Source organism: Musa acuminata, chromosome BXJ1-7, assembly GCF_036884655.1.
Source record: "Musa acuminata AAA Group cultivar baxijiao chromosome BXJ1-7, Cavendish_Baxijiao_AAA, whole genome shotgun sequence".
Classification (NCBI taxonomy): Eukaryota; Viridiplantae; Streptophyta; class Magnoliopsida; order Zingiberales; family Musaceae; genus Musa; species Musa acuminata.
Window position 1 is genome coordinate 42,114,572 of NC_088333.1, and position 26,880 is coordinate 42,141,451.

The following is a 26,880-nucleotide window of genomic DNA, read 5'->3' on the forward strand; positions in this document are numbered from 1 at the left end:
TTCTTGGTGATGCAAGAATTTAATAGCATATGATCTGATTCACTCTGTCGCATTTGATATCTTCTTTATTTGTCGCCCTTTTTTCCTTTTATTTTCTTATTAAATTGTGAAATAAAAGAAGAAGAAGAATAAATGAATTGAATTAGATCCTGTAATGTTATCTTCGAAACCAACGGACGTGTTTCTGACTGAGATCTCAAACGGAGTACCGACAGTTGCAGACGAAGGCCTCGATCACCGTCCATCGTGCTCGGTATTCGTGTTTGCACGTATCGTTAAGCAAGTCGAACGGTGATAGAGGCTATGCAAACGGTTCCCTTCGTCACAGAAGCGTCAGCCGGACAACAGCTCCAGGACGTAACGGACTATCTTGCAGCCACTTTCTGTAACGGATTGCCGTAACGGCGAACGCAGCGACGAAACGGGGAACTCCTGACCTCACGTCGAAACGAATGTCTGTCTCTCGCTGCACATTAGTGAGGGGCACAGGGACCCACGCCACCGAGGGTTGGGTTCGTCAGGTAGACGATCGAGTAATGTTTCGACGGGTAGCTGAAGTAGTTATTTGGATGGAAAATTAGCTTGTAATCCGATGATTAACTCTTCTTGGAACCCAATTAGTAGGCATAATTAATAATTAATCCGTTCTCGCTTCCTCCCCCGTCTTCCTTCTCGCGTATTATTAACCACTTCGAGCCCGGCGCTCGAAGACGGACATCAGGGTTTCGATCGGAGATCCCGCAGCGGAAACCCTGATACCCACCGCCCCTGCGGATCGTCTTCCTTGATTTCTTCCAATTCGCGCTATCGTTTGCGAAGCCGTGGTTGATGACGAGGAAGATCGATCTGTAAGAAATTTGATCTCTCTTGAAACAAAGTCTTTCTGCGTTCTAGATTCGAGCGAGAGCTCTCGGATTTTTGTGTAAAATCAAGTAGATCTTGTAGCGTTTGGTGGATTTAGGTTGGTCAATTGCAGGGGAGCGGGGATTTACAGATCTCGAATTCATTCTTTTGTGGTTGTCTTGATTCATTATAGGCCGGATGAGTGGGTTCTGTGAAGGGGAAGGGAGATGAGAGGACCGCCAGTGGGTTGGGAGGGACAATGACCGGAGCGTCATTGGGTCTACGATCAGGGAGTTATGGATCAGTGCAGCAACCCAGCGGTGCCCTTTTGTCGACTCAATCGCCGCCCTACTTATTCCGCAAACCTTCGAAAATATCCCTTTCCGGACCAAGAGAAAGGGAGAGGATCTTGCCGAGGATCTGCAACTTTGCCGGGAGAAGGAAGGTCAGGATGTTGCTCTTGCTCGTCGCTTCAGCTGCAGTACTGTCTTTCATTACTGTCGTCAGTAAAGGTTTGGCCTGTTTTCCCTTCCTTTTTCTCTTTTTGCATGCAAGTTGCTGGTGGAGAATTAGGTTTTGATGCTACAGTCATGCCTTATGTCTAGTAATTGATTGACTGGTCATACTTTTTACATGTCCGGAGTCATCTCAAGATCTCTGTTTTCGGGGCATAACCATTCTAGTCTTCTGCATGTTTCTAGCAGTTCTCGTCCCCTACGGATTTTTTACAGGATGATAACAACTGAAACCAGCGACTGTAGATTTATGTGCCAATTGTTTGATGATCAAACACAGTAATAAATGGCTGATGCAAGTCTTATTTAACATTTCTTTTTCACAAAGACACAGTGATAGCATTAGTTCGGTGCAATCTGTATGGGAAGTCTGTTATGTAGTTACTGAACCATTTGTATTTGATTCTGTAATAGGTTGTTGGTTATGATTATAACTGTGTGTGTCAAGCGATGGCTGTCGAATAATCAGCAAACAAGCGAATCTTTGAACTTGTGTTACTCAACATGGCTTGCTGCTACTTGGATCACATTATTTGTCATCATAACACAAACTGCCACCGATAACAATACCGGCTTTAAGATAGATATACCCGTTAGAGTGCAGATGGATATTCTGCCAGTGTAATATTGTTGTTTTCTTAAATTTAAGTGTCCAATGTTTTTGTGCATATAACTATACATCTGTTATCTATTATCGTAGCATGTGATGATTTCTTCAGTTGCTACTCCAGGTGATGACGCATCAGCGAACCCCGACACTCGCATGGCTTTCGCAGATCAGGTCCAGAACTTCGTAGATTCTGGTATCCCACCATTGAATAATTTTAGACCTCCATTCATTCCTGCAAAAAAAAAGAAAGTTGGTATAACTACACATTCACACCAGGAGTCTGCAACTACCCATAATGTAACCCATATTTCTGCCCCCATTTTTCCTCCCAAACTGCATCCTTGTGATAGTTTCTCTTCTCCTCCTCCACCAGCTGATAAGAGGCGCATTGGTCCACGTCGTAAGTCTTGAGCTCTTGACTATTCAGAGAACAAGATTTTGTAGTTTCAGTTCATTCTTAAACCAACTATTCTTCTAACTCTCTCATTTTTCTGTTTTGTAGCATGTCCTGTCTGTTATGTGCCTGCAGAGCAGGCTGCACTTCTTATGCCACCTTCGCCCTCAGCATCACCTGTTCTTAAGAATTTAAGTTATTTTTCAGAAGATAACTTGATTGCTAATGAGTCAATTGGCGGCTCTATCTTTGGGGGATATCCATCTCTGCTTGAGAGGAATGAATCTTTCAATATAAAAGAATCGATGATGGTGCACTGTGGGTATGATTTACTTTTCTTGCCAGTCCATATTTCCCATTTGGACAAAACTAACTATTTCACAAATTTTGTGGCCCAAAACTTTTTAATTGGACCTTCCTTATGGATGTGCTTATGTAAGTGAAGTGGCCTTCTAACTGCTGTATTTAGCTAAGCCCATTAAACTATTCTTCGTCAGATTTGCCAAAGGAAAGAAACCTGGTCAAGGAACTGGATTTGATATAAATGACACTGATCTTCTTGAAATGGAAGAATGTGATGATGTTGTTGTAGCCTCTGCTATTTTTGGTATAAATGCACTACTTCTCATGTTGTTTTTCAGTCGTTTTACCCTTTCATCATTGCTTCTCCTTTCCTTTTGATTAATTCACTTATGCTCTTCTTGTTGATCAGGAAATTATGATATAATGCAACAACCAAAGAATATTAGTGAATATGCAAAGAGGAATGCATGCTTTTATATGTTTGTTGATGAACAAACTGAAGCATATATGAGGAACTCTAGTGGTCTAGATGATTCCAAAAGAGTTGGTCTATGGAAAACTGTGGTAGTTCGAAACCTTCCTTATGTAGATGCAAGACGCAACGGGAAGGTATGTTTCACTCTTAGACCACCATTGGTTACTTCAACTTTCATCTAGCATCATCTAACACTTGAAGATAATATGGTCAGACTATTTTCACCAACAAGTAGATCAGCCAAATTTTGTTGATATATGGATTAAAGTTTCTGAAACCTTCAGGATGTTGTTAAAATATTTTTCAGAGAAACAAAATTACATCCTACTAAAAAATATATAGTTTACTTGAATTGCCTATATCTACCATGCAGGATTATGAGTTAGGACTGATCCTCACTGTGGAATTTCCTTTACTGGATAGACATCTCAATATGTTGAAAAACATCTCTTTCTACTGATGCCCACTTTCCACTATATAATTGGTAAAGCTAACTAGCTCGTTTAGGTATTATTTATTGACCAAGAAGAAAGTAGGAAGTTCCAGCACTTGATTAAAGTCACTTAAGATGTTGCCTTGTAATGGTCCAAATGATTGTAAGGACGTTTAGGGATCTGAACGTTTTGGAGTCTAGAAGTATCACTTCATCAGTCTGTTATAAGGATTTTCACTGGCAATAATGACTGTGAACTAACAAGAAGAGAAATTATATGACTTGGAGACTAAAGATCAACAATTCAACATGAAAGCTAACCTAGCTAAAAGAAGAAAAACTTAGACATAGAGATGATGACTTGAAGCAGCTGTCTCAGACACAGGTTGCTCTAAGTAATTGGGGAACACACTAAGACACTAGCAGTTGCCTACTAGTCAAAAGGAATTCTGCAGCTCTAAGGCTCCTGGATAGCCATCTTCAATTAGTTAATTGAGCCTTAGGTAGATCAAGGGATGCAAATGTTCTTTTATATATTCACTTTTTTTAGTTTTTATAGATGTGTGCTAAGATCGACAGGCGGTGTGTACAAAAGTAACTTTATCAGTGTGTAAACCTGTGAACATATTTTGGAGTACCAGATTTCATGTTTAATTCAAACAAATAGTAACTTTAGCCAGTGTTAAAAAGTCTTTATTTTATCATTTATCTGATCTTATTTTTAATATATTTGACAATAATCACATTTTTCTGATTGCATCTTTAACACCTGTTTCTTGGTCTTTCTAGTTTTGGACTGCAGAGCTAATTAAGACAGTACACTCAGATAAAATAAGATTTAAACAGTCATCTGATAACATGATTCTATAAATAAGTTTGACTAGAATTGACACATAATGATGCTTTTTCTTATTCTTATGTTATTTTATTTAATTAGAAAACTGTTAGTTGTAAACAATTGGTTGAGGTGATGAGTTGCTTTAAGTCATAAATACCTGGTTTAATTGCAATCTTGATTTATACTGAGAGTATTCTAAAAGGTTTTTTTTTTTGTGCAATGCTCGATACATGTTATAGATAGTTCCTGACTCGTTAACTTTAGCAGGTTCCAAAACTTTTGCTCCATAGGCTATTCCCAAATGCCAGGTTTTCTCTTTGGATTGATGGAAAACTTGAGCTTGTTGCGGATCCCTATCAAGTTCTTGAGAGGTATACTTCATTTAAGGGCTTGCTTCTTATATTTTTCTTAGCCTGTGTGAATAACATTATTGTGTATCAAGTAGGTTTAAAATTTAAATACGTCACATTGATGTAATCCATCTGACAGAACCATGGAGATGTTTTACACATGTTGGATTGTGCTTTAATAGCAACCAAAGCACTGGTGCATCTTAAATTATGTATGTATAACTTCATTAGGAGTCTAGCAAGGAATATGTTAACTAGTTTTTTTCATAAATAAAAGGAATTGCTTGATTTGAGCCTTCAATTGGGGGCCCTAACTATTATGATCCCTAGGTTTTTTTGTCATTTTTGTGGAAAAGGACAACTAAACACAAGTTTCTACGAGCTGAAATATGTTCTATTTAATGGTGGTCAACTAGCTTGAGTTTCTACAAAATGGTATGTCATAACTAATGGTGATGGTAACTTACGTTTATGCTTAATGGAACTGTACCTGATGAACATCAAATCATCCCACATCAAGAGTTTTGTGCAGTTACATATATAAAACAATGTAACATCTAACTGTAAATTGCATATTTTTGCATGCATTTATTAGGTAGGCGAGCTTGTCGTTATGATGCGGTTGTTACTCCCTTGCAATCCTTGCAATCTTTGTGTTAGAACCATGAAAATAACCTTTTTACTTACAGGCTTAAGGGTACACACATTGGTCTAGATGATGGATTGGTAGGAGCCTCATAATCTGGGCTACCTGTTTATGTTCTATTGGTTATGGAACTATGAACATCTAAATTTAGGCAAAAATTTTGTTGTATTTTTTACAGTACCTAATTTAGATGCTAGAGCAGAGGTTAATGATCAACCAACTGTGATACTAGTTTGAAGCATCTATTGCATATGAAATAACAATTACATTTTGTAACGATACAAAATCTTATAAATCATGCATTTAGCAAGATCATTGAAGGGTTTGTACTTGGATGCTCGAATTTTAGTGCTTATAGCATTTCTGTATTCTTTTTCTTTCTCCACTAGTGGCATGAGAATGATGTTATGCCAGAATCTTTTTAATTTGTTGGCCGAGTATGTTGACCTTCATGATGCAGCATTGATTATGATGTCACCCATGTTCCTTTGTCCTCAAAAAATGAATTGGTCCCTCTTTTCATCCCCTATGGCTCATCGGTTAATAATGTGATTAAATAATTTTTATTATATTAATCATACAATCCCAAATAGTTGGGATTTATTGTTTTGTTGTTGTTGTAATTATCCTTGAACTTTTCTTGTTGAGAAAGTGATTGTCCCACACCTCATGTCTGATCTAACATGCAGGAAACTATGATTGGAAGTGTTTGCTGAAGAGTTACACAAAAAGGACACCTGTGTTTTAATTTGTTTAAGTTGCCTATTAGCTTATGTTCAAGTGTGATGTTCGAAATGCCATTCATTAAAATGTATGATTGGAATTTGGATATCTTACGTATAAACTACAAAGAGATTCACTGATTTTCAGATTCTTGTGGCGGAAGAACTACACTTTAGCGATCTCCAGGCACTACAGGCGCTTTGATGTTTTCGAGGAAGCAGAGGCTAACAAAGCTGCTGGGAAGTATGACAATGCATCTATAGATTATCAAATCGAGTTTTATAAGAAAGAGGGTCTGACACCTTATTCTTCATCTAAGCTTCCTATTACAAGTGGTGAGTGTGGAAATCTTTATACTATAGATTTCTTTTTTTTTTTTCTTTTTATAGGAAGATACTGTAGGTTTATCTCTGGAACCGCATGTCCTAAAAGTTTGTGATGCTGATTGCTAATTACAGATGTACCTGAGGGATGTGTGATCATAAAAGAGCACATACCCATTACCAATCTGTTCACCTGTCTATGGTTCAACGAAGTGGACCGCTTTACTTCTAGGGATCAAATCAGTTTCAGCACTGTAAGGGATAAGATAATGTCTCAAGTGAATTGGACAATCAACATGTTTATGGACTGTGAAAGACGCAACTTTGTCGTTCAGGTACTTCCGACTCTTAACCATGTCCTTCATTCAATACGCATTATAAAGGGTATCCACTACATTATAAAATGAAAACACGAGAGGTAGAAGCATGGATTGCCTGTACATGACACCATTCGTGTCTACCGGAATAGATGGGCAAAGCACAGTTACTTGTTCTGGCACTACCGGCAACCATACTTTTAGTTGGGAATAAACTATGAAGTTCTTCTGCAGCCCTCTGCTTGAAGTGGTTTCTGTTCGCCGTGGTGTGGAGTCATGCACTCCTCAAATATGATGGGGATGTTTCATCTGACCTCTCAAACTTGGATTCTTTTTCTTGATCATGTAGTTTCTGTCATGCAGGCGTACCACAGAGACTTGTTGGAACAACGGAAAGCACTCGCAGCCCTAGTCCGTCCACCACCTCCTGCATTGGCTAACGACAGGCTCACCAGAGCTCCTCCATCGAGGAAGCTACCGGGGAAGATATCCATGAGGCGTGGGAGGGACAAGAGACCAGGTTCAAGGCGTCATCATCCTAGGGCTGCTGGCGCCGGCGGAAACAGGTAACGATTCCAACTGCAAAGTTTTGTTTTTGTCCTCTTGCATGGCCGTTCTACGGCATTAACTGCAGGGTGTGCGGAATCAGGACGAACGTCTTGTAGAGGACCTACCATCGAGTATGGTGCTCTATTATTTTTGTGAGGGATTGACAGTATCAATTCATTTTTTTTTTTTTTTGTTATTTGTTGTAAATAACCGATTCAAAAATAAGTAGCATTGAGAATTTATTGGTTGGCAACAAAGGCTTGTCCTTGCATCATATTACTTACTAGTGGCTCCTTTGGAACATTAAGGTTTTGCTTTTTTTTTTTTTTTAAATTACTGTTTGAGCTAGTAACTAATTAAATCTCATGGCATCATAGACAGCGAATATTATATACTTGATTAGATAATCTTACCTTGCGTTTGATGGTTGCCTCTCCGGGTGGGGGCTTAAGTGGCACCACAGGAAAACAAGGAGGTGGTGTCAAAGGAAAAGCCAAACATCGACGATAGGTGTTCTTTACTTGTCAGGTTAGTATATGTATTGACGGGTGGTTGTCGAAGGAAGGGGCTATAGCTTAAGTCTAGTTGATCAATTTATTATAAGGTCCTTGGTTTAAATCTTGTTTTCGTCGTTTATTCATTGTTAGAAAAGATAATAATAATAACTTAGTTCGATCGACTAAACCAATATGATGGGGTTGAATCATATTAGTAACTTATTAGGCGCTTTAGTTAACGCCTAATAAGTTACTATATACCTTTATTTTTTGGTGGTTCATTTCTGATGATGTATTATCGCTTCAACTTAAATTTACTAGTTCATTTGTGATGGTGTATTATAATAATATTATATCCCCCTCTATAGATCCGATCACATGAAAAATAATATAAAATATATTTTTAACTTGATTTGAAGAATAATTTTTCATTTTGATATTTCTTTATTGACGGAATTTTGATTTATAAAAAAGTAAATCTTTAGTATCTCTCATCGAGATTTTTAATCTTCAATCTATATATATATATATATTCTTCTGTTTTTCTGTATTTATTTTCCTTTTTTTTTTCATCTTGAATAGATCATGTGATGATGACACAAGTAACATGCTTCACCACAGTCCAGCTGTTCCGTCTCTCCCTCTCAAATTTCTCTCCTCTGTCGAAATCTCTTTTCTCTCCCTCCCTCACTCTCTCATTGCAGAATTTTAATTCTCCCCCTAAATCTTTCAATATGCAAGGATGTCTCTTCATCTATTACGCACAGCCAATTATTCAACGGAATACACTTCCATATTGGACCAATTAGAGAGGATCTGGAGAGAAGATTTTATATTACCTGAGTCTCACACATTAAATTACAATGAATATATCAATAAAAATATAAATAATATATATATGTTACCGTTGGTCCAATATGAGATTATATCAATTAAAAATATATAAATAATATACATATATATATATATATGATATATATATATATATGATATATATATATATGATATATATATATATATATATGATATATATATATATATGATTTATATATATATATATAATATAATATAAAAATTAAAATATGAGATTATATCTGCGAAGTATAACTTGATTATATCTTCGATTTTAAAATTAAAATTACATTGTATCTGATAAGCTTACATATAGTGACTATGAGAACAACAGGGACAACCCAAATGCCCTACGAAAAATTATCATGAATGTGAAACAAGATATGAAATACGAGTGCCTTGGCTTCTAACCTTAGGAGAAGGAATAACTGAACAATTATTTCACGCCTTAACTTCTACTACCCTCATGAACTTAAGAGCTTAAAGCGGTATAAAACGATATCAGTTGATATTTGTAACGGAGGTTGCCCCACATTCTCGTTTTCAACTAAGGAAATCGATATTATCAGGTTGCCGAAAACGATTCAGCATGCTATTTCTGCTATCTTCTCTGGTTGGGATCCACCGTTACAAGCCAAACGATCCGAGGTTACACAGATGAATCACTATCACATGACAAATGACAAATCTAAAAGGGTCTTTCTTGTTAAGCTATCAAAAATCTCATATCTCCCCCTGATGATGCAAGGCAAAAAATAGATAAAAGATATAATAGGGACTGTGTGATCATAGTCTTGTATTTAGTCCTCTGCCAAGCATCCGCCGCTATTAGCTGCAACTCACTCTTCCAATAGTTCATGAGCAAAACGGCAAGAATAGTCTATGGGAAGGGCCAGCTACACTATACCGGACGGCCAATTTGCTTTATTCAAATCACTGCCAGGGGTTCTTCCGTAAGTTACCGTGCCTCTTCGAATTGCTTGGACTTGTTTTGGAATTCTGCAAAAGAGAGATGGACGACATAAGAAATGCTTAGCAGGAACTAAATTCCAAGCACTTGTGTACAGTTCCTCCACATACTGATTTAGATTTCTTTGATTTTCCCCGGATCCTATTCTTTGGGGGTTTCAATTTGTAAATACGGACCATCCAATGATGTGTAGTGAACACCTGGAACAAACACAAAAGCAAATAATTTGACGGGTTGCAGATTCATTCATTGAAAATCCTGTAACTTGTTTTCTTAACATCCGATTTTGTCAATCTTGTGGAAAAACGAAGCAGTTCTCCAATCGGAAGAGCTACATTCATTTATAGATAATAGTCTGCAATCTAGCAAAGGAAACAAAACAAAACAAAAAAAGATATTACCTCCTCAAAATGGGTTAGTTTGAAATGTTTTTTCCCTATTTCTGTCCTCCTGACTCTATCAAAGCCTTTACCATCTGTTTCTACAAACCTGGAAACAAAGCAAGACAGACAGAAGGGAGCCTCACTTGTAACTATTAACTATTTATCAGGTCACCGAATAGAGAGATTTGCAAACCTGTAATAAGACAGCTTGTACATAAGGCAGTTCAACATTGTTGGAGTTGCCTGTGCATCGATTCGATATTGGCCATCCCTCTTTTTTGAGAACGGGAATATCAAAAGTAGAGCATTCAGATTTATATATAGACATCTACTAAACGAAAGAAAATTCTCTTACTGTTGTTCCAGAAATACTTACTAAAGCTATAACATACACAGTTAATGGTGCTCTTCAAAATATTGAGATTTATTTAGTGTACATGGCAAGAATATGCAGCAAAACTTTGTATATTTCTCACTAGTAAACATTCCAGATAAATTTCATGCAATTATACATTTGGTTTAACATAGCTTTGTTACAACAGATATAGTACCATCTGCCAGTGATTTGATGAAAATCTATAAAATTCAGAAGTGTTTCCATCGAATCAATCATTTGAAAAATGACAAACAAAAGGTTGCAATATGATACCCTTCAATAAAAGAAAAAAAATGCAGAACTTACAAGGTAGTCAGGCTCCCTGATATGTGGAAACACACCTCCTCCAATTCGAACCATCCAAAGGAACTTATTAATATCATCACTCGGGTAGCCAACAAGACCTAACCATTGCAAGAAAATTTAAAGTTACAGAATCCAAGTATCTAAATAAAGTTTCTTAAGGAGATCACAGATTAATATGGCAACCTCCAAAGACAACCAGAACATATTTGACATCCAGGGAGTTGAATATCTCCCATGCCGGCTTTTCTGGAGAAGACATAGCAGTGCCAACAGTTGCAATATGAGTGTTATTCCAGGTGTTATTATCAACAATGACAGTACGATTTGCCATTGCGGTTGTTTGGTAACCATAGTCCCACCAAGAGGCAACCTGCAGAACCTTATCCTTTTAAAAAACTTGATTCACACAAGGCATTCTTTGGGGATAGTTGAAATATATGCACTCTATATATCTTGTAGACAAGCATATTCAACTTCTACTGTTGATATGGCTTAAGACAAAACAACAGAAAAAGAACATTTTAGTTTATTTTTCAGGATGCAGGAAGAGATACTATTTAACAATTTCTGCTTCAAGGTTCCAGATAGCTTGGGTTTGAACATGTTGAACAAATTGAAGTGCCTTTGCATTACCATCTGCTACACACCAGACTAGTATAAGAAATAACCAAAGAGAGCCGATCATGAGAATTACTTTAGGATATCCATATTTAGTTTCACAACCTAAGCAAGAACAAGCATGTTTGGAACTATATCATAAGACCAATGCAAAGTGATTATATGTCCCTTCACTAACAAAGGCACCCACAGTCATATAATGCATTAGGTATGTTTTACCTTCAAGGTTGACTTATGGTTCCTTCTCCTGAAGAAAATATTAACTGTGCAACTTACCTTTAAATATTCAGCAAACAACCTTCCTAAATTTCTAGAAGTCACATGTTTAAAAGGCTAGAGGTTTTGCTTTTGTACAATCTAGAATGATGAAAGGTGACCAATTCAACTACTGATGACAGCCTGATTCCAATACCAGAATTGAGACCTTGGAAAACATCGCCATCTTGTTATCAAGGTTTTAAATACTGGTTAGACCGGTACATGTCAACAGTATTTACTGGTTTATCCATGGAACAATATTGGACCATATAAGTCAGCACCAATTAATATTTAATCTTATATTATTTTTATAGTGATACCAGGCCAGTAGAAGTCAGCCTACCATCTGGTGTCTTCGTACCATACCGGTTAGACCAGCGACCGAAATGTATCAGAATCAATACTAAAAACCTAGTCTCCTAGGTCTTGCAATAAAGTGAGTTCATTATATTCCTAACTTGGTTATATTCTTATAATGTTTAATCTCTCTCTACAAAGAAACAAGACTAAGAAATCACAAAGAGTACACTGTCACCAGTTCCAGCAAATAACACAAAATATCAGATATGAATGATCCATCAAATAGCTTTTTCTTCATTCACATGCTTAAGCTTGTATGAGGTTCAAACGATTATGAGCGAGTCATTGTAAGACAACAATATCAGACCCAAATTAACTGCTGCAGCAACAATAACATCAAATCCGGATTAGTTGCTGCAATAACTACTAACAGTACTAGAGATCGAATTCATATAAGTTACATGTTTCATTCATCAGAAAGAAACTATATGTTCTAACATAATCATTCAGCTGGTATTCATCATCAAAGATATGCAACACAATTTTGAGTTTTATAAATAAACAGGACTCTCCAGTCCTTTTGGTCTCTCAGTGATTCAAAAAAATGAAACAACACAACACTAAAACAAAGATATACATGATTCATAATTTCATCTATCCCGTCTTTCTTGATAGTCATCGTCAAGAATAAGGTATGCAATTTCATACCGTACAAAAGTTTCGACATTTGCTCAGTACGGTACGAAACTGTATACCGTTCGGTATACTACTCGGTATATATATATATATATATATATATATATATATATATATATATATATATATATATATATATATAATATTTTTTTTTTGTTCCGTCCGGTAACGGGTTGTCCATGTATCGATAAGCTGACGGACCGGTACGTACCAATCGTACCGGACGGTATTATTCGAAATTGCCTACCTTAGTCAAGAAAAGCATCTAAGAACTATAAGTTGCATAAGTATATCAAACATAAATTTTTTGTTCACTTAATAACCAAATTACTATTATTGGAAAATTAGAGAATCGAGCAAAAACATAAATTAACATGCAGAATAGACATAAAAAGGAAAGGGAATGAGAAATAACCTTATCATCTACATCAGTATTATGCCTCAACCATGCATAGGCTTCGCGAAAATCATCAAAAACGTGTAATCCATCATGGGAATGAGATGTTAGAACAATTGATGGGGCAGAATAAGCTTCTGCTGCTGCCCATACACAATGAACCTGTAACAAATAATAATAAAACCTTCAAAGCATGCCCCAAAAAAGCCCTCAATACAAACCTATATCCACATTGCTATATGGCATACATGAATTGCAGAAAGAATATATCTTAACCATATTATCCATTAACTCAGTATGTTTTCCTTGCTTTTACTCATAGTGGTATGAACAAGTTGGTCCTAACCAAGTCAAGTTGCAGATATCTAGTTATCATCAATAAATGTAAAAGTAGGTCCTTGTTGAAGTGACAACCTATCAAATTCATGGTGCCAAGAGCCCATGAATGATCTAACCTTGCAAACTAATTAATAGATCTCTATATTTAACTATTGACAAAAATAGAACCATTGAAACTATATCATGATCTAGGACAACAGTGCTAACTTTAGCAAATATCTGAAATCAAGAATTTTTCATACCACATAAAAAGCACCAAGTATGATCAGTAGAAGAATTGCGACTGCAGATGCCTCCAGAGGCAGCACCAGAAGTCTTTTTGCCTTTAGAGGCCTTTTAATAGTAGTTTCCACAATTTCTTTTTCCTTTTTCCTATTCTTCTTTGATGGTCTTTCTTTTGGAGCAGTTTCAGATTTATCAGTTGCTGCCTTGTTATCCACCTTTACAACTTCATCTTGAGCGGAATCAATATCCCCTGACTTGAAATTCATATCAGAACAAAAAGCATTAAGGGCTACTCAAAACAAAATCCATCAAGTTTAGGCCTTCTTAAAAAAGTTCAATGGATAACAGACTGAAACAAGTCCACGGTCACATACACCAGGAGGAGGACTTTCAAATAATTTAGGCAACTGAAGTTTTATTGACCGTGTGAAGACATCAAAGGCTTCAGAAAGTGCAATCCCAGACATAATGCATGCAGCTGGAGCTAGTACAAGCATAAGACGCACCTGCCAAAATATAGCAAACAATGAGGATGATAATTTTTTGTTAGTGATGTTGATCAACTCCACATTTTGACACTTACCATGACACCAGAAAAGTATACTGATGTTGTTATATACAGAACCATAAACGAGCTAGCATCAGACAGAGGCAAAAAACATGCCTGCATTACATATTGAAATACTTCCTAGTCAATATTTGGCAGAATTAATAATATAATCTGACATGATAAATAAATAAACATTATGCAAGCAGTACTCTGAGTCTGAAAACTAGACAAATAAAGATCCTCGTAGTGAATAACTAAAGCATATTTGCAGTTAATGCTGATGGAATTTGCTAGGTGCTACTCGGACCATGTGGTAGGGGAAAAACATTCTTTGGGATGATCTACTCAACTTGTAAAGACTGGTTCTTCTAAAATATCAGCCATGGGAATTAAATGTCTCAGACAAGAAAAAAATACCTAACCGCCGTTGTCAAAAGCATAAAACACTAGAGCAAATTGAAAACTGCAAATAGATAAAGAGTAACAATGAAGAACTTAAGTGAGGTAGAAGCAATGTTTTCAAAAGGCACAGGGCGAGGCGAGACACGAGCACCTCGCAACACCTCATGGTGAGGCATTTCAACTTTCAATGAAACACGGCTCGGGCACTCGCCTAAGCTCAGGTGTCGAGCACCTTAGCCAAATCGGGCCAACTTCGACCCTGGGTTCGATTGGACGAGTATGTTGGTTCAATCGAACCAACTAATGTAATTCCCTACCAACCCCCTCTCGTAGCCAACCCAGCAAAAGAAGCCAAAAGCGAAAGCAAAACCCTATGCTTGTCGCCTTTGTATGCTCTGTCCGACATTGCAGCTCCAACTGCCGCTGTCAACAAACTTGTCCACCGCCTTCGTCCGCTACCGTTGGCAACCTCGTCTTCTGCCTTTGTCCACCATTGTAGCTTCATTCATTCGCCATTGCAGCTTTGTTCGCTACCCTCTCATTCCCCCACCTTCCTCCATACCCTCTCCTTCCCCCACTATCCCATTTTGATTAACTTGCTGCACCCCATTGAGGTGGTGCATCGTTACTCTATACGAGTTAAAACTGTTTTAACATCATATTGAAAACACTGGGAGGTTTAATTTGGTACTTTATATGATTTCAATTTGATGTGTCATTTTTATTTTTTTGACCATATTTATCAATCATAGCATATATTTTTAAAATTTTGTTATTCAAAAGTGCCTTGTTTTGCTCGAGTGGGCACCTAGCACCATTTTGGGATCTTAGCGTCTTTTGGTGCCTATCGCTTTTAAATACACTGGGTAACAGTTTACTGCTGATGAAATTTATTAGGTGCTACCTAGCCTATGCAATAGGAGAAGAATATTCTTGGGATAGTTTGTTCAACTAGAAGACAACAATTGTTCTAAAATATGTTTCATGGAAGTTCACCGTCTGAAGCAACATGACCCACCACATGATTTAAGCAAGCAAAAACAAAGTGTCTACTAAAACAGAGAATTTTTATAAACATACAAGAAATCTTACAGTTGAAAATTGCAGCAACAAAATAAAGCATGCATGGTTGCAGATCAAATTCTTATAGCTGTATGTGTTCTATAACCTTATTCCTAGACAAACCAACCACTAGTAAAATAGAAGAGGTTAGAAAAAAAGTATAACCATAATAATCATAGCATATTTACACATAAAGGATGAAACAAGCATGTATAAGTTGAAGGCTAAATATAGAAAGTAACACACTTACAACAATACCAGCTGGAACCAAGAATGCCAACACATTGATGTCCATGAAATAAGAAGGCCATGTCGGTGGCTGATGTTCACTAACACTAGCAATGATGGGTATGTACTTGCTTGCGTAAGTTCTGTTTCATCAATAGAATAGAAGGATCAAGATGATATATCAAGATTGAGATTGTTTAGATCTTTCAGTCACTCAAAGATAGCTAGCCCAATGTTTCTAATGACTATTATATACCTCAGCATTTATGTTAAGGATAGCATGCTTATCTGAATGGTTTTTAGGTCCCTTTTTGCTCTAATTGTGCTTATGTAGTTTCGCCATACTCAAGTAGCCTCCATATCTAAGGATGCCAAATTGTTAATATGTCGAATTTGTCATGTGCAAAGGGACAGTTTTCATCTCAATTCCCATGTTAAATGTGCTAGATGGGAAATTATTTACATGTTTGGTGGATCTATAGTCAAACCAGCAGATTGTGTATCAGTATGTTACCTGCATATCCGTATGCCAGAAAAATTAAATGGCCATAACTACCAAATATGTTCTACCTAATTCCACTGCTAACATCTAAGTAAAAAATCAAATTTATTTACTTCAGATGCTTCCCATGTCAAATATAGGATAGCTTTTTATCTGTCAATAGATTATGCATACCCAACCACAAATGCATAAAGATGCATATTAGAAAGGTGTATCTATGTTTAGTTCAGTAACTATGTCTCAAAATATTGTTCTTAAGGGGTGTTTCTCCTTCCAAACTGTTTATTTGTTCACTTTTATTATACAAAGTAAAAAAAAAAAGATTGCGCTATCCTTTCATGATTAGTATCACATCAATGTTTCTAATGACTATTATATACCTCAGCATTTATGTTAAGGATAGCATGCTTATCTGATGGTTTTTAGGTCCCTTTTTGCTCTAATTGTGCTTGTGTAGCTTCACCATACTCAAGTAGGCTCCATATTTAAGGATGCCAAATTGTTAATATGTCGAATTTGTCATGTGCAAAGGGACAGTTTTCATCTCAATTCCCATGTTAAATGTGCTAGATAAGAAATTATTTACATGTTTGGTGGATCTATAGTCAAACCAGCAGATTGTTTATCAGTATGTTACCTGCATAGCTGTATGCCAGAAAAATTAAATGGCCATAACTACCAAATATATTCTGCCTAATTCCACTGCTAAAAAATCAAATTTATTTACTTCAGATGCTTCCCATGCCAAATATAGGATAGCTTTTTATCTGTCAATAGATTATGCATACCCAACCACAAAGGCATAAAGATGCATATTAGAAAGGTGTATTTATGTTTAGTTCAGTAACTATGCCTCCTTAAGGGGTGTTAATCCTTCCAAACTGTTTATTTGTTCACTTTTATTATACAAAGTAAAAAATAAGATTGTGTTATCCTTTCAGGATTAGTATCACATCAATGCACCATGTAATATAAAAGATGTACATGACCATAGTTCAGAACCCTTACTATCGTTCTTGCAGTGCATTTTTTGTTAACATTGCAGAACTTACTCTAAAAGGCCTATAAATTACAAATATTTATGGGTGACTATCAAAGTTGGTGACAATCAATGTCGGGAGTAGATGCTTACGGATCAAGAAGACTCAAGCTACGCCCACTCCAACCTTTTGTAGGACTAGAGGCCACCAGTGCTATAAGAATAGCCAACACTGCACAACAAACAGCACTGAAAGGGAAGTTTCTTAGAGAATAATGAATGTCAAATATGGATAAGATTATTTAATTCATGTAGTCATCCTGTATATTATCAAATGCTTCCACTGTGTATCTGCAAACAACACGTGAACTGCAGAATGCGAAAACTTACATGCCAATCGTCACAACAAGTGTCACAGCCACTTTAAACATCTTGGGAGATAGAATTCCTTTGATATAATAAACAAGTGCAACCACATGAATTATTATAAAAACCTGCATAATTTCATACAATGTTAGCAGAAGTGCACAAGGAACACAAATTACAAACAATACATTCCATGTCATTGGGAAATAAAAAAGAACAAAGTTTTAGCAATTCATTTACATCAGCAGATGATACCACAAGCATTCCAGTGTAATACTGTAATGATATAAAAGAAACAATGTATACATATAACCATGTTTTGAAAAGACATGTAACTTTGATGTGCACAAAGTCAATACTTTTCATATCAGTCCGATGACATGCGGGCCTCCACAAAGTCAATCGAAGTTTGTTCCTCCCAAAAATAACATATAGCCTGACCTAATAATAACATGATAGATTTTGTAATGTTATTTTGTAAAGTGAGCCGACCATAAATATCTATTAGTGCAGAAGACCAATATGACTGGAGCGATGTCCAATCAGTGAAATAATTGGCATTTCCTGGCATGTCATAAAACAAGTAAACATACTTGAGCAAATTAAATTATAATATAAACTAAATTGTCAGACAATTTTTTATCAAATTTTGCATCAGACAGGAATCTTAGAAAAGAAATAAAATGTATGAGTTGTTAATGAGCAGGTAACAGCAAAGTTTTGTCTAGAAAGAATGTAAACATTGCATGGCACCAAATAAATTTCTACAGAAATAAAGTAGTGATATCGAAAAACAGACCAAAAATGAAGCAAAATGCTCCGATGTCATCACGGCATTGAAACCCACCACAGGCACCAAAGAGGCTAGAAGTGTTCCCAAAACAACCTGCGTATATGCACTATTTAAACTGACCAGAATAATCTTTCTTTATCGGAAAATAGTTTCATGTATTATACCCTAAAAATAAGAAGAAATAGATAGCAAACACCTACACAACTGCTAATACTTACAAGAGGGGCATAGGCAATGTACAACCGTGGAGAGTAACGACCAGTTACAATACATAGCAAAACATGCATTGGAATAAGGTTAATGATGAATGTATAGCCTCCCCAAGAGCACACCTGTAAAGAGAAAAACATAGAATTAATTGATTTGCTTAGGAGATGAGGCGCAAAATGGGAAGAGCACATTATACCATGTAGAAGTATGACAGAGAATTTAAGGTAGCATAGAAGAGTGATCCCGTATTCAGTGTCTGCATACAGTTTCATGATATCAGCAAATCATGCATAACAAAAAAATGATAACTTTTACGTGTTCCAAGTAAACAATATTTCCCAAACACTGGCTAAGTGAGCCAATATAAACTAGATTTCATAATAAGATTTCAAAAATGATTTTTTATCACAAATTAATTAGTTTTTTTTTACCTTGGTATAAAGATAAAACGTGAATATTAAGGCAAATATTGCAACGGCTTCATTGTCATAGCTACCAGCCACAGATCTTGATATGTACGAGGGCACCTGCACATAGAGAAGACAGAACAGATCTTTCTTGAGTTTTGAAAGAATTGAGCAGATCAAAAGAAACATATGAAAAAAAAATGTTGCCACTGAAACCCCCAATTGGAAAGCAAATTTTATTTTCAGATGCATATTTTCATCATTCATTTTCCATAAAATACACAAGTGAGTACATGGTTACCATTGCCAATAGGGCTGCAGCAGTTAATCCAGCTCCAGTTCCCTTAACTTCCTGTAACAAACATGTAAGAAGCATGACAAAGAAAGCAATTGCCAGGTATCTGGACAAACATGAAAAGCAAAGATCAACAATATATGTCTACCTTCGTGAGAAGGTATGTAGCCCAAGATGCATTAGCTGAAAAGATTGGAGCTGTGAATACACAGACGGTCTCCACTGACAGAGGAATGTTCAGGTTATTCAGCAGCCTGCAATAAAAAAAAATAGATGCTTTCTTGCTCGATTAAGACTCTGACAACAATGTAATTCTTTACTACACATCTCACAGACATACCACCATATGGAACCTGCTGTTAGCGTCAAACCAGGGTAAACAGTTCCACCAATTACACGACCAAGGGGATACCTACCAATGAACAGTGCAAACATAAACTCAACCCGGCATCAATAAAACATGGAGTTTCTGCAATTTAAGTAGACATGTTTATGGATGCAGTACCAGGTTCGATCATCAAACCAGTTCCAGAAATCATATATTCCATTCTTTGTAAGAAACTGAAACAGTAAGTAATATCATCAGGGACAGAAGATGTACATTTTAAGAAAAGAAACAAATTGACAGAACAATATGGAACTTTTCAGGACACCTATTCCAAGAGCAAAATGGTTGATGCTATGAACTCTTATTTTCAGACTGTGATTGTACCAATGCCCAGAGATCCTATTATCATGATGTCTTGAAACTACAAGATTGTTACTCCTATAAAGCGTGCTGAATGAAACTTTGGAAGACTCCATCTGAAATAAAGAAAGCTTCTATTCTAAAGAATTTTCTATATCATATACTAAATGCTAAAAGATTGTAACATAGATTGCCTTTCCAAAAAAGAAAATGATGAATCGTTTCATTGCTTTATATGAAAAAGAAGGATCTCTTGATTTTATTATAGGAGATCAAATTCTACGATTTACAACATAAGGTTCGAGATTCCAGGGGCTACAATTTCGTTTAGGTCTCATATGTCAACGTATCTTGGTACCATATACATCGAGTACATAAACAACCCTCAAAATCAGAAGAAGAGATGATAAACTACTCACTACGAGGAGCTCTAGAACAAGCTCGCATCAATGAAACGGTCATAGTAGTGTGCAAGAGAAAGGGAAGGGAGAAGTTCGGAGGAATCAAACCTGAGTGACTCTGTAGTTGAAGTACGGATCGAACTCGTGAATCACGCTCTCGTACTTGATAACCTGGTGGTTCAAATCGAACAACAGAAACGTCACTACATCAGCAGAAATCGGTAAACCAGGAAGAAAGACAAGTATCCGGTCCAATCCTGCACTCTGGATTTCAGATCTAGGGTTTCGAGGTCGTCAGCGAAGGGTCGAGGGTAGCAGGACTTACGGAGAAGAGGCGGATCGAGAAGGCGAGGGCTCCGATCAGGAGGAGAATGAAGAAGCCGAGAACGCCCCCGAAAGCCTTCCTCAGGGTTCCTTCCCCTTTGGTCTCGGACGAAGCCGCCATCGACGGCGGGATCAAGCACGGGAGCAGGCGAAGGGACGGAAGACGAGACCGCGACGAAGACTTTGCAAGGGTTTCGGATTCATCGATCGGCTCCCCGGCCCGAAGCCGGCCTTTATATATCCATTAAAATTACTAAATGGTCCTCGATCATTTATGCCTTCGTGCGGGGTCTTTGTGTAAAAGTCTCACTCGGAAGGTCTGGATGGTTGCCACAGAAGCATGTAATAATCGCGTCCGTCGATCAATTTCGCTCAGGTCCCAAGGATGCGAACGGACGGTGAAGATTGAAGAGTTTTCATTTGTGGTCCTCCGTTGAAGTTCTTTGACTAGTTGGGATGATCCCCACCGTCCATTTTCTAGATCGATGGTTGATTGCAGCAATCAAGATTCGTGCAGCATCACCTTCATCGTCTATTTCAATTTAATGTGGGTAAATCTTATTTACTCGAATACAGAGTGTGAGTTCTCCGAGTTTCATCTAAGAAGGAAGGATATAAAATAATAAGAACGAGACATACTCTATGAAAGGATATTATGTTTAATTATGTCTATAAACCATTAGTTTATACCGAGACTCTGAAAAATAGATTATCAATCAATAAGACATACAAAACAAATTTTAAGTTATGAGTTACCAATTGAGATCTCACAAGCATAATTCAATGGATAAAGATAGCCTAAGTAGTTAATGCTTAAGTGACACCATCTAAGCTCGATTAATGTAGTGTCGCTTGTGATCGATTCATTTTTCTTTCAAAAATAATATCCGAAAGAATTCTATCACGAGACTATAAAAGAATTCTATCACGATTGATCTATCAATCGTGCAAACTGAGAAGAATAAGTAGATAGTTTATGACTCTATCAACGACATTCTGACAACAATCCCACCATAAAACTTATTATAAAATATTATGAAAAAAATTTTATTGCTATAATTTGATAAGACATATTTTGGTTCTAGAAGTGCAACCAGCAACATCGTACATCATCATCAACGAACGTAACACCACACGCCGTTAGAACCACGAAGAGCACGCCACGTCAAGTTCAGTATAATACATTGTGCAACTTGACCACCCCGGGAGCTCAGGGCGGTACCATCTGCTCTTGGGATAGTGTCGTCTGACGCCGCTCAGTCACCCACAAAAGATGTCATCTCGTCAGAGAAGTTGTCCCACCCTCACGAAAGTCAACGGCCACGTTGAACCAAAGCGCAACAAACTCTCGCACACAGGTATAAAAACCCCTGCCCGAAGCCCGGCCAGGGGGAGAGAAAAAAGAGGGCGGACTGACTTTCTCGTCGAAGGGGCCAAAGTCGGGAAATACCCGACGAAGACCATTTTGTAGGGAGGTGGGCACCCCCGAGCGGCGGGCGTCTTCACCCCGGAGTCATCATCCGATGCGTAGAGGAGGGTGGTCCGTCGCCCTCCTTCCCAAGGGTGCACCCACGTTGCGAAGGAAAGTTGCCAACCACCCCGGGAACGAGAGGGCACAATCCGCCACAAACGACACTCAAGTCGACAGGCCTCGGAGCACCAACCCCCACGAGGGCTCAACCAAACCCCGCCGGCTCGACCCTTGCCCGAGACGCTCAAGAGGCACAGCCACCTCAGCATCCTACTCATTCCACCAGAAGTTCCCGACGTCGACCCACGTATCTAACCGTGACTCATCAGCTATGGTACTTTTGTTCACTAACATAATTGATGAGTCTCGAGTTTGAATCCAAGTATAAGCATCATATATTCTATTTGATGTAATGAAAATTTTATTATCATAATCTTAAAAAGTAAAAAAATAATTTAAGAATAAGAATGCCAACCATGCAAAATAAACAGATGAAGACGTGGGGAATAGATCAAGCAAGATTATTGTAGTGGTATATACAGAAGTGTGAGGGAATTTGAATCTTGTTTTATGTCCTCATTGTCCACACGCAGTAAAATCATATTTGATATTCGTTAATTTTGAAAGGATGACATCTGTAGATAACAAATACTCGTGTTATTTATAGTTTACGATAAAATGTGATAATTTAATGGCCAGTAGTTACATTTGTCAGCATAATAATTATTGGAATCATGGCCCACATGGTCCCACAATTATGGTACTATTCGTACAATTCGGAGGGTGAGCGTTCATCGTGGATGTTGGTAGTGTTGCCAATTGAATCGATTAGCCAATGGATGGGCCAACTTCGTACCAAACCCTTTAGATGAAAAGTAACTTTAAATCTGATACGACATATTTTGTTAACCTGCTCTCTAACTACTGTTTACAATCACATCAACATCAAGGTCAACATAATGGACCACGCCCGTGTAAGCACACCGCCTGATGGATCGACAACCATAAATATGATAAGTACTATCAGTTTTCGGGCTAAAGGATAAAAACTCATCACGGCGACGATGAAGGAGATCGATTCTTGACCCATTTTTTATCCGGTTCTAACTAAATCTTTGGAGGGGTCGAAGTCGGGAGTCCCCTTCCTGACCCTGATCTGTGTGCAAGGACAGACGATAGAAATGAGGGCGACCAGCCAAAGAGGGAGTCTCCGGATCTTGAAGTCAAAGCTCAAGCCCGACCCTATCCAACGATGACTCCCGTTGCCCTAGTACTGACACGAATGATCTTGCATACCCGGGACAGAACCGAACCGTGTTGATCCCTCAACCACGGTATAAAGGATCACTATCAAAATCGACTTTAAATTACATTTTTATTTTATCTGACACGTGAGCATATGGTTTTTGGACAACTTCGATTCCATCGTGACATCAAATGTTGGAACCACGCCATCGAGTTCCGATGCGTCGCAGGAGGAACCCAATCGAGGCGCGACCCACATGATCGCTGACACCTCATCACGTGCCCCCTCCGGTCCCATCGTAAAGAATGGCACTGGGTTAACGTGGTCCAATTATTAATAGCGATACGAAGTCTTAGTCGGACTTAAGCTACTACGACTTCGGTGCTCTCGCTTTGCAGTGGTAATAACAACGAGTCTCATCAGGATCGTTAATTCCAGGAATGATCGAATGCACGATTGTCGAAGCGGGATAACATTTCAACGACAAAGACATCACGACGTGCCACGTTTAGGGAAGAAGGAATCCAACGGTAGACTCGCTCTTCCTCCCGAACCTTTTTACCAACGAGGCGGATGACGTGGATATTATTATGGGATGAGCAGATGAAACTGGGAATTACTAAGAAATAAAAAAGAAATTAGAGAAAAAGGAAATTACATGAGGGAGAAGGAGGGGGGGGCAGAGGAATCCGGCTGTAAACTTGGACGCCACCGCACGAGTGGCAGCCACGAACACCGTGGATCGATTCCTTAGGAGGGTTGAATTGAACTCTTAATAACCCCTTTTCCTTAATTCTTATACCATTACCCTTAAATCAGCCATTAATCGGACGGATTAACGGAACGGAACGGAAACCGCCCTTTAATCATTACGTCTAAGCCACTTTGTCCTGAGAAAATTGTTGAAATCTCATTACTACCCTCGGCACATTGCTAGTTTTCCGTTATTTGGTGGGAGACGAGAGGACAGAACGGTCAGTTAACGGACTAAAACAGAATCTGAAGCTTCGTGGTCAGAAGACGAGTGAGGGCATAGGTGTCAATAAGTATGACTAACCGGCGGGTAAATACGACGATGTGCTTCTCTCTTGCACGCCCGTTTCAGTAGTCCGACGGTCACCCTCAAATAAACCGTACCCCGCTCCACCTTTTCTCCCTGGCTTCGTCTCCCCTTTTGGTTTCTGATCCCCTCTCTCGCTCGCTCGCTCTCATAAACCCTGATTCGGAGCGATGGAGACACCTGAGTACTTCCACGGCGGCTTCTACCGCGGCGGGAACCCGCAGTGCGGGCCGGAGAAAAAGGCCGGCGGCTGTGGCGGAGGTGGGGAGGACCAGTTCTCCCTGGAGGACCTGCTCGACTTCTCCAACGAGGAGGAGGACGAGACGGGAGGTACGCTCGCCGCCGCCGGGAACTCGACCGACTCCTCCACCGTGACCGCCGTGGATAGCTGCAGCAACTCCTTCTCCGGCCTCGAGCCGCATTTCTCCAACGACCTCGTCGGCCGGAGCCTCGCCGATGCCAGCCGTTCCGGCGACCTGTGCGAGCCGGTAATCCCACATCTCCTTCCCTCGACGAAGACTACCATAAAATTCATCGGGGTTCCGTCATTTGTATTCCCCGTTAATTACTCCCGAATTTTTTTCAGGCCCAAAAAAAGAGGATAATTTTATGAACTGCATTTTCTAATATAATTACCATTTTCTCCGAATTAGAGTTGCGTTTGGTCTCCTACTGGTTCGTCTTTTTTGGGGACAGGAAGAAGGAAGAAAGCGAGATGAAACGTCCTCACAGTATATTAGTAGTTACACTCGAGAACACAAATCTGTACCGGAAATGGAAAATTGTGTGGAAGCCAGAGGCTTGTCGAAAGAATCGATTTTTAATGTTTTTGTTGGGCATTTTTGGATGCAGCAGTACGAAGAGCTGGCGGAGTTGGAATGGCTTTCTAATTTCGTGGAGGAATCCTTCTCCAGCGAAGACCTCCACAAGCTTCACCCCATCTCCGGCGTTAGTTCCACCACCACCGGCTCCTCCTCTACGACCACCGCCGCGGCAGCTGCCCGAACTGAGGTCTCCGCTCACACCCAGGTCGCCGCCGGTGGCCGCGTCAACCACGTGGCCCCCTTCCGTCCCGAGGCGATCGTCCCCGGCAAGGCGCGGAGCAAGCGCTCCCGCGCCGCACCCTGCAGCTGGTCCTCCCGGCTGCTTGTGCTCTCCCCATCCCTGGCGACCGCCTCGTCGCCGGAGTCGGAGCTCATCGTGCCCGCCAGCGCCGCCGCGGCCTCCGCTGGCGGCGGAGGAAAGAAGGCGGTGAAGCCGGCGTCGAAGAAGAAGGACCTGACGGCAGGCACCGCCGTAGCGGCGGGGAACGGGCGCAAGTGCCTGCACTGCCAGACTGACAAGACGCCGCAATGGCGGACGGGACCATTGGGCCCCAAGACGCTGTGCAACGCCTGCGGCGTCCGCTATAAGTCCGGCCGCCTCGTACCGGAGTACCGCCCGGCCGCCAGCCCCACCTTCGTGGTCTCCAAACACTCCAACTCCCACCGGAAGGTGCTCGAGCTCCGCCGCCAGAAAGAGCTCCAGCAGCAACAACTCTTCCACGCCGGCGGCGTCGCCTCCTTCTACGACGGACCCATGCCGGTGGCCGCCGCCGCCGCCGACGACGACGACTTCTTGATCCACGGCCCCGACTTCCGGCATCTCATCTAATGGTGTAATCTTAGGAGGGACCGATCGCGTCGAGGGGCCAAACAACAAAAAAAGCTCTCGCAGCTCTCGTAGAAATTAATTTAGAAGGATTTAGGCTATTTTTCATGCTTTTTCCTCTTTAGCATCTCTTCAATGTCCTCCATTTTTTCCTAATCAGCTCCTTTTACTAGAAATTAATCTTAGGACAAATTGAGTTGTAGCTCGAACATTTCTTCATTCCACACAAAAAGAAATCAAGAAATGAGACAACTTGCAAGTCTTTCACTTCAACCCTCTTGCTCTGTGTTGTCTATTCCCACTCACGGCATCTCACACATGTATCTTCTTCTTCTTCTTTCTAAATGCAGGTCAAGTAGATGGTGATGGCGGAGTGCCTTCTCTATAGATAACATGGGAATGTGCTCCCGCAAAGCTTTCGGAACGTGAACGTTAAGAACAAAGGGTCACCTCTTTCGAATGGCAGTAAAGCTCTACGGGGTGCGGTCACCTCGGGATCGTGCATCGTTTTACTGAACTTACATAGAGGAGTTGGTACGTGCCAATCCCATCGGTGAAGAAGGTACGTGTACCAATGACTACATTGGTAGGAGCGTCCTCGGGATCCCAGACACTGCTGCTGATCCTAAAGAATGATAAAGTCGAACATCGACAACGAGGATTAATCCATCCGTGGTGGGGCAGAGGGAAAGGCTATGTAACAGTGGTCA

The 26,880-nt window shown here is 39.4% G+C and overlaps 3 protein-coding genes across 5 annotated transcripts; 2 read left to right on the forward strand and 1 right to left on the reverse strand.

Annotated features, from left to right (window-relative positions):
• Nucleotides 1-666: 666 nt before the first annotated feature.
• LOC135585445 (probable hexosyltransferase MUCI70) lies at nt 667-7,579 on the forward strand. 2 transcript variants are annotated; one of them, XM_065193347.1, is made up of 10 exons: nt 667-848; nt 962-1,355; nt 2,090-2,368; nt 2,471-2,684; nt 2,860-2,969; nt 3,075-3,274; nt 4,679-4,782; nt 6,278-6,465; nt 6,589-6,788; nt 7,134-7,579. In XM_065193347.1, the coding sequence occupies exons 2-10, from the start codon at nt 1,103-1,105 to the stop codon at nt 7,338-7,340; spliced, it is 1,755 nt and encodes a 584-aa protein (XP_065049419.1). In that variant the 5' UTR covers nt 667-848; nt 962-1,102; the 3' UTR covers nt 7,341-7,579. The 2 variants fall into 2 exon arrangements, with proteins under 2 accessions (XP_065049419.1, XP_065049418.1); XM_065193346.1 differs by having other exon boundaries at nt 1,037-1,355.
• A 1,769-nt stretch (nt 7,580-9,348) lies between these two features.
• LOC135679512 (dolichyl-diphosphooligosaccharide--protein glycosyltransferase subunit STT3A-like) lies at nt 9,349-20,951 on the reverse strand. The gene is made up of 23 exons (XM_065193348.1): nt 20,745-20,951; nt 20,528-20,590; nt 19,836-19,891; nt 19,671-19,742; nt 19,479-19,584; nt 19,337-19,387; nt 19,060-19,155; nt 18,825-18,884; nt 18,637-18,750; nt 18,425-18,511; nt 17,650-17,753; nt 17,413-17,508; nt 15,801-15,921; nt 14,120-14,200; nt 13,911-14,042; nt 13,554-13,790; nt 12,991-13,134; nt 10,887-11,073; nt 10,704-10,801; nt 10,215-10,294; nt 10,040-10,127; nt 9,749-9,838; nt 9,349-9,667 (listed from the first exon to the last, which is right to left on the reverse strand). The coding sequence occupies exons 1-23, from the start codon at nt 20,862-20,864 to the stop codon at nt 9,602-9,604; spliced, it is 2,349 nt and encodes a 782-aa protein (XP_065049420.1). The 5' UTR covers nt 20,865-20,951; the 3' UTR covers nt 9,349-9,601.
• Nucleotides 20,952-24,312: 3,361 nt separating this feature from the next.
• LOC103992777 (GATA transcription factor 12-like) lies at nt 24,313-26,443 on the forward strand. Of its 2 annotated transcripts, none has more exons than XM_009412619.3 (2): nt 24,313-25,008; nt 25,376-26,443. In XM_009412619.3, exons 1-2 carry the CDS (start codon nt 24,691-24,693, stop codon nt 26,171-26,173), a joined length of 1,116 nt encoding a protein of 371 aa, XP_009410894.2. In that variant the 5' UTR covers nt 24,313-24,690; the 3' UTR covers nt 26,174-26,443. The 2 variants fall into 2 exon arrangements, with proteins under 2 accessions (XP_009410894.2, XP_009410893.2); XM_009412618.3 differs by having other exon boundaries at nt 24,318-25,008; nt 25,373-26,443.
• Nucleotides 26,444-26,880: the final 437 nt, after the last annotated feature.

Excerpts from the sequence above, each read along its gene's own strand:
- LOC135585445 (XM_065193347.1), top strand. The coding sequence starts at position 1,103 with ATGACCGGAGCGTCATTGGGTCTACGATCAGGGAGTTATGGATCAGTG. Across the intron at positions 2,970-3,074 it reads TGTAGCCTCTGCTATTTTTG|GAAATTATGATATAATGCAA; the intron begins GTATAAATGCAC and ends CTTGTTGATCAG. Across the intron at positions 6,466-6,588 it reads TAAGCTTCCTATTACAAGTG|ATGTACCTGAGGGATGTGTG; the intron begins GTGAGTGTGGAA and ends TGCTAATTACAG.
- LOC103992777 (XM_009412618.3), top strand. The coding sequence starts at position 24,691 with ATGGAGACACCTGAGTACTTCCACGGCGGCTTCTACCGCGGCGGGAAC. Across the intron at positions 25,009-25,372 it reads CCGGCGACCTGTGCGAGCCG|CAGTACGAAGAGCTGGCGGA; the intron begins GTAATCCCACAT and ends TTTTGGATGCAG.
- LOC135679512 (XM_065193348.1), bottom strand. The coding sequence starts at position 20,864 with ATGGCGGCTTCGTCCGAGACCAAAGGGGAAGGAACCCTGAGGAAGGCT. Across the intron at positions 19,156-19,336 it reads CTGCAGCCCTATTGGCAATG|GTGCCCTCGTACATATCAAG; the intron begins GTAACCATGTAC and ends CTCTATGTGCAG. Across the intron at positions 13,791-13,910 it reads TTGAAAGTCCTCCTCCTGGT|TCAGGGGATATTGATTCCGC; the intron begins GTATGTGACCGT and ends ATGAATTTCAAG.